We start from the raw sequence: 15,844 nt of genomic DNA on the forward strand, positions 1-15,844 counted from the left end.
GCCTTCCCCCATCTTACCATTCTCCATGTGCTTTCTTTATTTCCTTAGTGTAAGATTTCCATTAACCATATATAAGGTGGTTTTGAACAATGGTTATTCTGTATTTTAGTTTTAATTTTGAGGTGGTTGTGGGAGGTGGTGAGTGCCAACATCTATCTACGTTATGTCTTGGTTCTCCAAAATGCCAGGTGTTAATAATGTTAATTTTTTTCAACAGATGGAATTATACATATGCAGATATATATGCAATTTGATATGTATGCTATTTTGTTGTATTGACAAGCTTCAAAACTTTATATGTCAAATTTACTGAAGGTGTTAACTTCATAGACATTTTTACGTTTAAAATTATTGAATTTTGTGCCCAAAAAAGAGCATTTGCGGGAAGTTTTAATTTATTATTTTGAAGAAAAGTGCTACTGAAACTTTGGGAAGCTTATGGTAAACATGCTCCATCTCAAGATACTTGCGAATGTTGGTTTAAATGCTTTCAAAGTGATGATTTTGATGTGAAAGACAAAGAATGTCCAGGTCAACCGAAGAAGTTTGAAGACCAACATTTACGAAGCATTACTGGATAAAGATGCATGTCAAACTCAAGACAACTTGTTGGAAGATTAAACATTGCTCAACAATTTGCAATTGTTTACAAGCAATGGGAAAGATTTTAAAGGAAGAAAAATGGGTGCCATACCAACTTAATGAAAGACAAATGGAAGATTAACAAGCCATCAGTAAAATATTACTTCAACAGCACAAAACGAAGTCTTTTTTGTATCAAATTGTGACTGGTGATGAAAAATGGATTTATTTTGAGAATCCCAAGTGCACAAAATCATGGATTGATCCGGGTCAACCATCAACATTGACTGCATGAGTCACCAGACTTTGCTCCTTCAGATTACCACTTGTTCCGATCTATGGCACGTACTTTCTGAGCAGCACTCAAAACGTATGAAGAAATGGAAAATTGGTCTCTGAATGGTTTGCCTCAAAACAATAAAAGTTCTATTGGGATGGTAATCCACAAATTACCTGAAAGATGGGGAGAAAGTATCGCTAGTGATGGACATTACTTTGAATAAAATACTTTTTATGTTTCTCTTGAAATTTTCACGTTTTCTTTGATTACAAAATCCACATTATTAACTGAAGGTGTTAACTTCATGTACACCTGGTATGTACCGTATAGTAGGCGGCAAGAACAGCACCAGGTGCCTGACCCCGGGGTCAGATTAAACCTGGGTTTAGCAACCTTGGTACTTGGGTCTAGCAAGGAAAGAATTCACAGAATCCAGACCCAAACTAAGAGAATGTTTATTGGATAAATTATAGAGGTAGATAGAGTAATTTCTAGAAGAAACCGTCTTAGGAAACAAGTTACAGAGGTAAAGGAAGGTCCCTTGGAGCTTGGGAGAGTGGAAGCCAATGGTAATGTGCCTGTGGCAGGATGGGAGAGGGAGGAAGTGAAAAGAAAAGGTACAAGGCACAAGGCACAGATGTACTCTGGGAAGGGAGAGTGCTCTTGGTCCTCCATCCTAAGGGTTTTATGGTGGAAATGTTAGGGGAGGTCCCAGAGGAAGATCTCAATAGAATATTCAGCAGTTTCCCAGGTGTGTCCTTCTGGGGTAGTGATCTCCACTGATTGATTGGCTGGCACCAGGGCAGGCAGTCATAGTTCCATGCTGCTAGTCCTGATATCAGCCATGGCTGGTTTGGTTGCTTATATGGGCCTGGAACTGAAATACAACTGATGTCTAAATGTTATTTCTATAGAGGAAAGGCCAGGAATACAAACCAGTGTGGGAGAGGAAAAGTCTCCCTGGGGGTGAGGTCCCACCTGGGGCTTTCCACCCTGGTGAGCTTCTATATCTGGCCCATCATCCTTGCTCTGCTAACATCTGTCTAAATGCTACAACATCTATATTAAAAAAAAAAATCTTTGCATCTTGCAATTAGCTCATATTACTATACTACTTTCCTTAGCCCCTAGTATTTTAGCCCAGTATGTACTTTGTGTTATTTTTCTACTTTTAGGGATTATTTTCTTTAATGTTGAAAACCACACATCTCTCTCCTCTTTTATAAATACTACTAGAGGCCTGGTGTACAGAAGTAGTGCATGGGAGAGGGGAAGTCCCTCAGCCCGGTCTGTTCCCTCTCCAGTCCAGGGCCCCTCTTGAAATCTGGGACTGCTGGCTCCTAACTGCTCACCTGCCTGCCTGCTTGAGCTCCCTTAACCCCTTTTCCTGCCTGCTTATCATCCCTAACCACTCTGCCTTCCTGCCTATCTGATGCTCCTAACTGGTCCCCTGTCTGCCAGATTACCCCTAATCACCTCTTCCTGCCTGCCTGATTACCCCTAACTGCTCCCCTGCCAGCCTGATCACCTCTAACCACCTCTGACTCTGTCCCCACCACCATGGCTTTGTCTGGAAGGACGTACAGAAGATGTCCAGTCTAATTAGCATATTACCCTTTTTTTTTATAGTATAGATGCATTTTTGAGGAGGTTGAAGTTAAGAGAATGATATTTTGATAGGCAAGAGTGTTTTTGTTTTTCTTTTCACCTGTGGACTTAGAACTTTGTCTTAGTTCTCTAACAGCTGTTATGTTCAGGCATAGCATACTATTAAAATAGGCAAGCATTGTAAATACAAACCTTTAATTTAGGAGTTCCCCTTTAAAATCTATATTAGTAAAACCTTTACTTTCCCTAATCGCATTTTAAATATTTTTTATTGTGTCACCACTACCAAATAACTGAAAGCCACATTAGACAAAAGCAAAAAGGCAACATCTCTTGCCTGGGTGGCATGGCTCAGTGGTTGAGCATCAACCTAGAAAACAGGAGGTCTCAGTTTAATTTCCTGTCAGGACACATGCCCAGATTTTGTGTGGGGCATGCATGAGGCAGCCTATCAACGATTCTCTCTCATCATTGATGTTTCTATCTCTCTCCTTCTCCCTTCCTTTCTGAAATAATAAAAATATGTTTAAAAAAGGCACATACCTCCCCTAAAAATTTAAGAGACCTTCCTCCTCACATACATTTAAATCTACGTATAGATATTGAGCTAGTTATCATTTTATTGCCTCTCAGCTCCAAATTTGTACTTCATTGCCTACTCTGAAAATTAAGCTGGGCCCTTTAAATATTTTTTGCATCTGGAATGATGCTAAGCTTTGTCAGGAGAGGGCACTAGTGGAACACTCCAGAGGGAGCAGGTGGCTCTTCCTTGTCCTGGTGTTTTTACATTTGTTTCTTTATGCTTCTATGGGGTTGCTGGCAGCATGTGGGAAGCATGCAATGGTACTTACCCCTTCAAGTTCTAGTGGCACCTGGTGCAGTTTACTTTTGAGTCTCAGTGACACCTCTGGGAATAGATAGATTCCCAGTTAGCTTCTCAGGCACCCCAGAGATCAGTTTCTGGGTGGCGAGAGGGGTGGTTTCTGCTATCAGTCACTTTCCCACTTTTCTGCTTATCTGCTCCCATAGCGATTATCTTGGCTTTTCAGTCCTGGCTGTGGTTTCTTGTTGCTCAAGTTATTTACACACACACACACACACACACACACACACACACACACACACACTCACACACCCCTGTGGAAGCAATTCCTGCCTGAACCCTGGTGTTTGCTGCTGGCTCAGTGACAGTGGACAAGCTTTGACTCAGGGGGACCCAGCAGCTAGTTGACAGTACTCACACCTTCTCCAACAAGCTCTGAATCCTATTCTTGGGATGAGAGCACCTCTTCCAAGATGTTTCCTTCTGAGGCATCCCTCCAGCCCTAGGTATTCTTGATATTTTTCTTTACTATTTTTAGATGATCCCCATAACAGTTAATAATTATTTATATTAAACTCTGTTTAAATTACTGCATAGCCCTAGTCTCCACATTGGACCATGACTGATATAAACACACAAAGCAGAAATTTAGGTTTGAGTACTCACTCTTCTTCATTCTTCTAGAAATTCAGTGCATTTAAGAATCTATGGGTTTACCTATTTATTGCTCTCTTTTCACCTGGGTATTCTCCTTCCTAGAGTGCTCCCTCTGGGCCCTATTTTCCTTTCCTCAGATCCTACTTCACATCCGGTTTAGCTCTACTATGGCTTCTGACTTTTATTTATTCCTCTCTTTTTAAAATTGTTATAATTATTATTATACATACTAATTAAATAACCCCTCATGTATTTTAGTTGTTGCTTTCTTTTCTCAGTTATTTAAAAATATTACTTTTTCTTTGATAGAACATTTTTATGAAACAATTTAATTGAAATTCTTTATGTGCATCTTTGACAGTGTCTTCTATCAAATGTACCCAAATTAAAGAGAAATTTTTTCCCCTTTAAAGGGATCTCTCCAAAAAGAGAGAGCTGCTTTCTATTCAAGTCCTTAAAAAATCTTTATAGAAAGCTTTCTCTGTTACACAAAAATGTATTGAATGGAGAAACCACAGTTATTCTCATATAACATAAATTCTTATTTTGAGGGGATTATTGAGAGAGCACTGGCAAAATTATTTAAAAGAAAAAAGGAGTCAAAGACATTTAAGCCAGATTTTCTCCTTATTCCTTGGATAGGGTGTTAAAAAGCTCAGATTTGCAAAGATTGAAGATATTTAAAGAGTAATTAAATGGTTTTGTTGTGGAGAAAGAAAACATAGAGCTACAGGACAAATGAAAAACAAACAAACAAACAAACAAACAAACAAAAAACCCAACAGTCTGCTTTACCCAGATTCTTATTGAAAGCATCTCCCACAAAATTCAAAAAAATGCTATAAATCAGATAATTTAACTAGAAGTAAAAACGATCTGTTTTAGCTCTGCAAGTGGCACTTATAATGGGGAAGTCATTGTGGATAATTTAAGCAAAATGGTTGCATGAAATGTGCAAGTGGGGCAAAACCCACCTACCTAAAGTAATATTTTACTTAATACATAATTAAAAATATGTGTTTCTAACTAAATTATAATATAAATATTTTAAACAGGCATGAGTATCTTATCAACATCTCTGAAAATCAATTAGGTCTTTGAATATTTCATTAGTAGCTTAAACATCTAATTATTTTACCAGGAAGAAGATAAGTATTGGAAGTTTTCTTGGACATATAGGAGAGAGATATTCAGGGTGGCTTTATGTTTGGTCGTATGTGATAGGTATTCTGTGTTATCTAAGATATAAGATCTCTGAGGCAGAGATAGTGAAATATCCTATAGCTAGCCGTATCCTCAGTGACTAAGGTATTATTCTGAATGTAAGAACTCATCAATGTTGATCCTTAGGGATGTAACATTTAAAGACAATTCAGATGTTATTCTTTGCAGACTTTCCTGAGTCTCCTTCCTCCTGTGAAGGAATTAACCACTTACTTCCCTTGCCTTTGCCACAGCAGTCTAACCCTTTCCTGCACTTACCAATTGACCAGTCTGTGTGCTTGTTCTTGCCACTGTAAACTAATTCCCCAGGATGGGGCTCATGTGTCTCAGACTTGTAGAGCCATGAACAGCACTTGGTTCATAGGTACTATGAGTGTTCGTTGTAATGAAGCATTCAGGAGCTTGAATGACTACAGAGGACCATAGGGTAACTTTCACCATTCCAGTTCATGTTTACGGATGAAGTAGATTTAATTAAAAAATTTAAAGATATGCCTTGCTATCCAAATTTCATTCTTGTTCTCTGAGTCTGAAGAACTAAAAACACTTGGGATAGTGTTCTTCAATATTAGGACGCTAGGAATTAAATATGGAAGTCTTTTAAAGCACATGTTAGACTGGACTAGTTTAAGCATGGACTGAGATGGTGCCTAGGGCCTATATAAGTTGCTTGAGTGGAAGTGAGTGGCTGTGTTGCCTGCATTGAGACCACATATTTACTAGTAAAACCCTTTCAACCATTGCTTTAGTTTTTTTGGTAGGCACTGTCCTATCTCTTCTGTATTTGGGAGCTAAAGAGAGATGACTGCTATTGTCACTAGAGTACCATATTAGGGTGGCATAAAATTAGGATTGCATAAAACTATAAAAAACAGAAAATTCAGATCTATGAGCTTTGGCTTATGGAGAAATTGTTATTTTAAATTTATACATAATATGACTTATTTCCACAAAAAGTTAAGCACTATTTGAGTAAAGTTAACACTTTCCATATGTAAAAGATGAGGGTGGTTTTATTTCTGAGTGTGGTATTGTGTCCAGCTGAAATGTAGAGCTAAGCTGTTTTGATTTTGAACCATTGCATTGAAATGGCATTTTCATTCTAGAGAAGGCCTGTTAAGGAAAGAAGAACATTATTTTCTATCAAGTGCCTACTCTGTGTAGCCACAGTGCTAAATGCTTTCATGAGCATTGTTCCATTGAATTCCTGTGATGATCATATTTGCCACTATTTCTTCTTTGGTTTAAACTTTATTTTGAGATAACTGTAGATTCACATGTTGTAAGATAAATCCTGTGTACCTTTGACTTGGCCTCTTCCAATGGTAATTTCTTATATAACTACTAGTAGCCCTGTGCACAAATCCATGCACCAGTAGCTCACCAGTAGCTCTCTGCCACCTGCTTGTAGCTCGCTGCCCCATCCTCCTGCTAAGCCATAATCCGGTCATTACAGGGTCGGTCATTACACTTCATGGCGTAATAACCATTTGCCTATTATATCTTTATTATATAGAAGAGTAGAGATTTGCAACTGGGAAATTGTCATTGATACAATCCATTGACCTTTTTTTCAGATTTCACCAATATTACATGTACGTGTGTGTGTGTGTGTGTGTGTGTGTGTGTGTGTATATTTTGTTCTGTGCAATTTTACCATAAGTGTAGGCTACCATTTCTTTTTCAAATTATAAGGTAAACAAGGCTCAGATAAGGTATTTGGAATGCCTATAGTGTAGGCCTGGGGTTTGAATTTAGGTCTATTTGATTTAAACTTTTGCATTTTCAGTAATAGAAATGATGAATAACAATATAATCAATTATAACAATATAATAAATTATAATCAATAATATCAGTAGTAATGATGAATAACAATATAATCAATTATATGGCTGAACCTCACTGAGTTACATATGAAACAGATTAAATACTATGTATCAGAGACTATTCTAATGTATTAACTCATTTAATCCCAACAGCTATACCTCGGAAGTTATATCTCAGTTGAATTAGTACCCTTATTTAAACTAATCATATTACCAAGGATTAGGTAATTTTTTTTACTATTCCTGAAGTCAGTAATAAAATAGTGATATTCTTCTTTCTTTTTATATAATTCATATTTTGCACTTCTGACCTTAATCACTGATTTTGGAAGTGGTGGTTACTGTGTGTGTGTGTATGTGTGTGTGTGTGTGTGTATACATACATGAAATGAGCCCTGTTTACATTGAGTTGTGTAGAGATACCTTTAAAATATTTACTAAATTGCAAATAAGAGCTATTTTAGGCAGGATGTCAGCGTTTTAAGGGAAAAAATATAAAACTCTAAGACTACTTAAGGACATAATTTTTTTTTTCTCTAAAGGTTTTAGTTCTTTTTGGCCAAATACAGCCCTAGGAATGTTTGAATTTAATCGAATCTTTCAAATTACATATCTATCTTCCAAAGTGGACACTACTGCATTTGGCTGTGAATTATTACTGATTATCAGAATACTTAATGCTTTAGGAAAGTAATAGATAAAATGATCAATTGTCTATAATTTACTCTACAATCCTTGCTGTTAAATATTGTGTAAAGTTGTCCCTGTGATGAACAGCAGCACTTATTCAGACCAGAAATAACAACAGTCCCGTGTGTTGTAGATCCCAGGAGGTCTTGGTGTTTTTGTAGACAGCAGACAGAAATAAAAGGAATTTTGTCCTTTTTACCTCATGTAATCCCACTGGGAAATGAAACATGTGCTGTGAGTTGATATTGACTTCTGCCAGGTCACCTCCCTGAAGAGTCTTGGGCAAGCACCATTGCAATATTTCTTGGACAGGAGTCTGACAGCCCCTGAACGAGATGGATGGGCCATGAGTGTGCTACTGTGGAACACTGCGCTACTGTGCTCCAAGGGAGCGTCTATTGGGGAGCGCCTGGTAACCGCATTTTCAGAGCTATCAGAGCCCCCAAGTCAGAGACAAACGTAAACTTAAGTTCTACATAGTTGTTGTGTTTTTTGTTTTTTTCTTTAAAGTGGGTGACTGCAGTAATGTAGCATAAAATATGGTTTATTCTGCCTTTTTACACCTTATTTTGGATATTAAATAATTCGAAGTTTTTGAAGCTGTATAAGGAATGATTTGGAAACCACGAAACCTTTTTAGTGGACCTCTGTATCAATTTTCTGTTCTTCTAAGGAAGAAATTTTTCCTAATCGTGACTCACTTCACTCTTTGGCTAACATTGAGGGAATGTAATAACAATTAAGGAAAGGAATGCATGCCTTTTTTTCTTTCATTGAAAGCTTGTACACATTTTCTGTCTCAGGTTATGCAAACTTGGAGGATTGTAGAATGTTGACAACTGTGAAAGTTAAAAACTGGCCTACTAATACATATGAGTTTGGAATTGAAAAATAAAAAAAGCTTCCTTTGCTTCTTTGGAGAAGTGTTTTTGCTGGATGGTCCAGAATACAAATCCAGCAAAAAAAGACATGTTCCAGCCGTCACTTACACACACCTTAAGTGAAATTAATGAGATCACTCTAAGATTACGCTTTGTGTTTTATTTTCATTTTATAGGTCTGTATGAGCTGTTGGCTGCGCTGCCAGCCCAGCTGCAGCCACATGTGGATAGCCAGGAAGACCTAACCTTCCTCTGGGATATGTTTGGTGAAAAAAGCCTGCATTCACTGGTAAAGGTAAACCATGCTGATGTCAGATTCTCTTTGTGGAAAAACATATGGAAAAATATTTTGAGCGCCATCTAGTAAACCAGAGATTAAATTGTTGCTCTCTGAAAACAAAACAGCCTTGTTCCATTTCATTGATGGGTGTGGAAGTTGTTAAAGATTCTACCAAAAATACATAGATGATTTCACTTAATGGTGGTGATTTTGCTGTGCATACTAATGCAGCAAATATGTGGTTGCCCTTGTTTAGAAAAAGAATATGAAATAGTAGCAGGAAGGTTTAGACTCTTTATGGTCAACATTCATGAGCTGGAATTTAACTTAAATAAATAAATGTTCATAGCAAAAATTAGAAGGAATATATTTTCTTAGGTTAAGGATGGCAGCAGTTCAGTAGCCACATTAATTTAAAATAATTTCCTTTAACAAAGTCAACTGAAATTCTAGTAAGCTATTTCTTTTCTTGGCGTGATGCCATGGAAGTGGTATTTTGTGTATAAATACACTGAAGCTAAATACGAATAAAAAACAGTGTTTTGAGACAGTTTTAGTAAAGCATCCTGTCATGAAAATGATCAGTCACCAGAATTCAGATCTTGCCACACAGCAATCCTGGGAGTGATCAGAATTCTTAAAATAGTAAAATGAGAACAAGAAACTTACTGGAAAATATGCCACTCTTGCCTCTGGAAATATGAATCGCAGTTTCTCTCATTTAACTCAAACTGAGAGAAATTTAGAGTCTGTGGGAGCCAGGATATCATGATGCCTCAACAATATCCAGACCTGTACTTACTTCCACTAAGTCTGTATGGTTGTCTCTTCTGATAAGATGCTTTTAATTGAATTACAGTATTTGAAAGCGAGCAACTTCTGCATTGCAATTGCTTCAAAGGACAGGAAAATTATTACTTTTTTTTCCTTTGAAATTTGTGTGCCTCAAGCAGTGGCAATTCTCAAGAAGTGAAAGTGTTATGTGGCATTTTTAGCATGACATGTAAAACCTAGAATGTCTTATATGCTTATTTACTTTTTATATAATTGCCAAGGTATTGTTATGTTCTGAATAATTTTAGGTAGTTTAGCTGGTCTCCTAAGATGTATTACGAAATAGTGTTGGGATTATAGTGGATGAAGTTTATGACTTACTGAGGCAAGCATAGAAATATTCCTGTGTTGAATGTGTAGAAGTTGGGTAGGTATGGATTTGTTTCAATCCACTTAGACAGAGGGATAAAATATATTTCAAATGGCATCATTACCCCTTAATCATTAAGTACAAATGCCCCAAACAATGGATGCTATCTCAGTTTCCTTACCTATGAAATGGAAATTATAACATCTGTTGACAAGGTTGTGTGGGAGTTTCAAATAAAACAGAGAAAGTCTTAGTTCTTTGATTGTTATATGTGTTCAGCAAATGGAAGTAAGCATTATTAAGTAATAAGGAAAAATTAAAATTTAAGTATCTTAGCATGCAAAAGGCCAAAATGAATGACAGAGATACCACTCTTGCCTTTGGAAATATGAATCACAGTTCTCTCATTTAACGCAAACTGAAAGAAATTTTGAGTTTTACTTGAGTCTGTGGGAGCTAGAAACTAAAGTAAGAGATGGTTGTTATTTCTATTAAAAAATAAAAGCAATCTGTAAAAAGATTCTTAGTTACACTGACTGTTGCGTTTTAAACATAAGGTTTTTGTTTTTTTCCTTTTTTTCTTTTAAAATGTTATCTTTATTGTTCAAAGCATTACAGAGGTCCCATTTTTTTCTCATTAACCTGCCTTCCCTCTGCTGTCGCCTCCCCAGGGCTTCACCCCACTATTATCTGTGTCCATGGGTTATGCCCTTCTGCATGTAAGCTCTTTGGCTGAACTCTTCCCTCTCCTGCTCCCCCTTCCCTCTGAGAATCCTCAGTCTGTTGCATGCTTCCATGTCTCTGGATCTATTTTGTCAGTTTATTTTGTTCATTAGATTCCAATAAGAGTGACATTATGTGGTACTTATCTTTCTCTGACTGACATTTCACTTAGCATAATACTCTCTAAGTCCTCCATGGTGTCCCAAAGGATGAGAGATCCCTCTTTTTTACTGCTGCATAGTACTCTATTGAGTAACTGTACCACAGCTTTTTTATCCACTCATCTACTGAAGTATCAAAAGAAAAATGGTACTGAAAGAAGACTTAGGAAATATCTTAATATATAAAGAGGTAATATGCAAATTGGGCCGGGATGCTGTAATGAGACAGCTGGACAGGAGGGGTTGGGGTGTAGGTGAGGGCTGAGCGAAGATGGAGACAGAGATGGGGGGGCCTTCCTGAGCAGGCACAGCAGCTCTGGCGGCCCCGAGTGGACACAGGCAGGGAGTCCAGGGGGGTCTTGCGGGGGAAGTCAGACGTGGGTCCTGGTTGCCCATGGCGGCCATCTGGCTTGACTCTTGTGGCAGCCCGCGGGGTGCCTCCTCATATAGCGGGAGGTAGGACACCTCCTCGCACAATTTCAATTGCAGGCTGGGCCTCTAGTCATATATAAGAATGGAAAAACCGCCCGGCCAGTGTGGCTCATTGATTGTCACCGTGACTCTGACAGTGGTGATACTTCGACGTGGTCTGAAGCTGTCACACTGGGTGGGTTATCTAGTGGGCCTCCCCAGAGGTACAGACCCAGGTTGCCATCGCCTGTGTCCTGCCCTGTGTGGGTCATATGTCCTGCCAATGACTGCTACCTGTCCTGACTCAGAGATCGCCAGGTGAGGCCATGCTGTAAACAAGAGTGGCTGGTGCTAGTGCTGCGTTTGAAGCAGCTTAGTAAGAGGTATGGGACACACTGAGACCTCTGTCTAAGAAGCTGCTTGTTTGAGATATTTTAGTAAAATCTGAAGCATGAACCAAGGCAGGCCTTTCACATGAGAAAACCACTGGAAACAGCTTTAGTAGACCTGAAAGTTGAATGGGAACAGGATCTCAGGGAATTATCAGGGCAGGGCAGACAGTGTGAGTCAATTTGGTGTAGACTCAGCTGCCTGCTAGCTCTTTGGGGGAAGAGCCCATCAAAGGAACAGTGGCCTCTGCAAACTTTTTTCTCTGGAAGAAAGTACTCCCCCACTCCCCAGCTCTCACCCTGATGCCAGAAAATTCATTTCCTCTGTATGTCTCTGCTGCCTTCCAACTTGCTGCCCCTGTGCTGGAGCTCCGATGGAGTGAATCGGAGGAGTGGGGGAGGCCATTTAAGAGGAACTGCCTGGGACTTCAGCAGCCCTATGTCCCTATGTCTTTCTCAGCCTCAATCCCTGTGGTTTTTACAGTCAGAAGTTATGAGGCCTTGTCTTAATTGTTCTGGAACCCTGGGCTAGGGGGTCTGGTGTGGGGCTATGGCCCCTTGCTCCTCAGGAAACAACTTTGCAGCCGAGATATACCTCTCCTTTTCCCCCTTTCTATTCTCACCCCAAGGACATGCTCATTGATTTTATAGAGATAGAAAAGGAGGGAAGGAGGGAGGGAGGGAGAGAGGGAGGGAGGGAGAGAGAGAGAGAGAGAAAGGGAGAGAGAGAGAGAGAGAGAGAGAGAAATAATCTATATGAGAGAGAAACATTGATTTGCTGCCTCCTGAGCACATTCCCTGACTTGGGATAAACCTGTAACCTAACTATGTGCTATGACTTGGAGTTGAAGTCTCCACCATTTGATGTACTGGATAATGTTCCACCAACTGAGTCATCTGGCCAGAGCAATATCCCTCCCATTTTTATCTGCCACGTGTGGGTGTAGGGTTAGCATGTTCTGTATCTCCATTTAGCCAGATTTCAGGCACATCTGAATCTTGGTTGTTCTGTAGTTAATTTTACTTTTTATATGGTTATAGGAGGAGGTGAGTGCTGCATTTATGTACACTGCCATCTTGCCCAGAAGTGTTTTGGGCCTTTTTTTAGTGACTGGCTTCTGTCACTTAGCTTAATGTTTTTAAGGTTAATCTACCTCATAAAATATATCAGTACTTCATTCATTTTTATGGCCAAATAGTATTCTGTTGTATGCATACTAGTATATACCACATTTTGTTTATATCTTTTTCTGCTCATAGATATTCAGGTTGTGTCCACATATTGGCTATTATGGTAATGTTACTAAGAACATTTTTGTACAAGATTTTGTGTGGTCATGTTTTCAATTCTCATGGGTGTATGCCTAGGAGTGGAATTGCTGGGTCAAATGGTAACTCTATATTTAACATTTTTAAGAATTGCCAGACTGTTTCCAAAGTGGCTACACCATTTTATATCCCCATTAGCAGTATATGAAGGTTCTATTTCTGTCTATTCTCACCAACACTATTTAAAAAAAATATACTTTATTGATTTTTTTACAGAGAGGAAGGGGGAAGGACAAAGAGTTAGAAACAATGGTGAGAGAGGAATATCGATCAGCTACCTCCTGCACACCCCCTACTGGGGATGTGCCTGCAACAAAGTACATGCCCTTGATCAGAATCAAACCTGGGATCTTTCAGTCTTCAGGCCTGCACTCTATTCACTGAGCTAAACTACTTAGGGCTCACCAACACTATTTTTATCTGACTTTTTTATTGTGACCATCTTAGTGGGTGTGATATAGCTTACTGTGGTTATTAATTAGCATTTTCTTTATGACTATATAATATATATAATTAAGATGTTGCTAAACATCTTTTCATGTGTTTATTGGCTATTTGGTAAAATGTATGCTTGGATTTTTTGCCCATTTCCTTCCATTCCATTGGATTGTTTTAAATTAATAGACTTTTTTAGATTTATAGAAAAACTGATCAGGTGGTACAGATAGCTTTTATGTACCTGCTCTCCACACACCTCCCACCATAATTTCTTGTATTTTTAACCTTTGATATTAGCATGGTATAGTTATTCAAATTAATGAACCAATATTTATAAATTAATATTAACCAGAGTCCATAGTTTTCATTAGAGTTTACCGTTTGTGTTGTACAATTCTATGAGTTTTGACAAATGCATAATGACATATATTCACCATTACAGTGTCATAAAGAATAGTTTTACCACCCTACAAACCCTTCTATCTTGGCAACCACTGATCCTTTTACTAGTACTCTCTATACTTTTGTTTTTTCCAGAATGTCATGTCATTGGAATCATACAGTAGGTAGCCTTTTCACACTGGTTTCTTTCACTTAGTAATATGCATTTAAGTATCCATCAAGTCTTATGGCTTACTATCTCATTTCTGTGTATCACTGGATATTATTTCTTCATATGTATACACCACAGTTTGGTTCTCCATTTACCTATTGAAATGAATCTTAGTTACTTCTGGATTTTGGCAATTATAAATAAAGCTTGTATAAACATTGTGTGTAGGCTTTTGTGTGGATATAAGTTTTCAACCCATCTGTAATTGGATAAATATCTAGCAGCACAATTCCTGGATCATATGGTGAGAGTATAGTTTGCTTCCTGAGAAACTGCCAAACTGTCTTTCAAAGTGACTGTCTCATTTTCCACTGCCACCTATAGTGAGTGAGAATTCCTGTTGCTGTGCATTTTTCTCAGCATTTGGTACAGTCATTGTAATAGGTGTGGATTTTAACCATTCTAATAGGTGTGTAATGCTATCTCATTACTGTTCTAATGTTCAGCTTTTTTTGACATCTGACGTTAAGCATCTTTTCATGTGCTTATTTGTCACCTATATTTATATTTTGTCAACATAAGGAGCATTCAAACCTGTGAACAATTTATGTGAGTTTATTTGAGCCAAACTCTCAACAAATGCTGGGATGTAAAATCCCAATGGATTGAAATAATGCTCCAGCGAATGGCAGTTTTGCACCTTATTTTACACATTACAATCAAGAGAGAAGATGTAAGTGGGGTAAATGAAATTCATTGGCAATAGAGCAGAGAGGTGGGAGAAAGCAAAGCAGGGGAACCTCTGGGATTGGATAAAATGTAAAATGCTAGACAGATACATCTTTTACATGGGTGGGTATAAGATAGTTAATAGTCAACAATTAACAGGATAACAATAATAATGAGGATTTGTAGTCTCTGCTCTAGTGCATTGGTTGTGCCCTGAGGGGTCCAGAAAAGGAAGTTACCTTGGCATTCCAAAAGTATGTTATTGTAGATTAAAAAGACAATAAACAGGCTCAATTAAGGTAGGAAGATTGACCTTTGCCAGGGAAGATTCTAGCCTAGGACATGATTACCTGGTATAAACTGCTTTTAGTTAAAGAGTTTTTATTTCAGACATCCTTTGTGGTTACTTAGGTTTCTGAGTTTGCAAGGCTGCCACAGAGGCCTTCTCTGAGCCTGTCAGGTTAGCATGTGGCCTCTTTCAGTCCACATTTTGCTGAAGTGCCAATTTAGATTATTTCGCCTATATTTTAAATTTAGTTTTTTTCTTATTGTCGATTTTTAACAATTCTTTGTCTTTTTTTGTATAAAAGTCTTTTATCAAATATGTGTTTTGTAAATATTTTATTCCAGTCTGTGGCTTACTGGCCACTTTTAGTGAGTAGAAGTTTTTAATGTCAATAAAGTGCAATTTATTAATTTTTATTTTATAGATTTGCTCCTAAAAACTCATTGCCTAATACAAGGTCACCTATATATTTTTTTGAAGTTATTTATTTATTTATTTATTTATTTATTTTAAATAAATCTTTATTGTTCAGATTATTACAAATGTGATCCTCTTCCCCCCTCAATTGCTTCCCTCCACCAGATTCCCACCCCACCCTCTGTCCTTTCCCCGCCCCCCATTGTCCTCATCCATAGGTGCACAGGTTTTGTTCAGTCTCTTCTCGCACCCCCCAATCTCCTTTACCCTGAGAATCGTCAGTCCACTCCCCTTCCATACCTCTGATTCTAATTTATTCACCAGTTAATATTGTTCATCAGATTTTTTAATAACCTTGGTTTTTAGATTCACTAGTTGATAGTTACGTATTTGTTGATCATAATTTTTATCT

General features: G+C 38.0%; 1 protein-coding gene across 3 annotated transcripts in view; it reads left to right on the top strand.

The window, feature by feature from the left end:
- MPP7 (MAGUK p55 scaffold protein 7) overlaps positions 1 to 15,844 on the top strand; it is a 229,872-nt gene that overhangs the window by 64,232 nt on the left and 149,796 nt on the right. For all 3 annotated transcript variants that reach the window (XM_036453195.2, XM_036453239.2, XM_045585883.1), the window contains one exon: positions 8,749 to 8,867. In XM_036453195.2, the coding sequence (XP_036309088.1) occupies positions 8,749 to 8,867 (119 nt within the window). The remainder of the gene's footprint in view (positions 1 to 8,748; positions 8,868 to 15,844) is intronic.

The sequence above is a fragment of the Pipistrellus kuhlii genome, unplaced genomic scaffold (assembly GCF_014108245.1).
Source record: "Pipistrellus kuhlii isolate mPipKuh1 unplaced genomic scaffold, mPipKuh1.p scaffold_m20_p_1, whole genome shotgun sequence".
NCBI lineage: Eukaryota > Metazoa > Chordata > Mammalia > Chiroptera > Vespertilionidae > Pipistrellus > Pipistrellus kuhlii.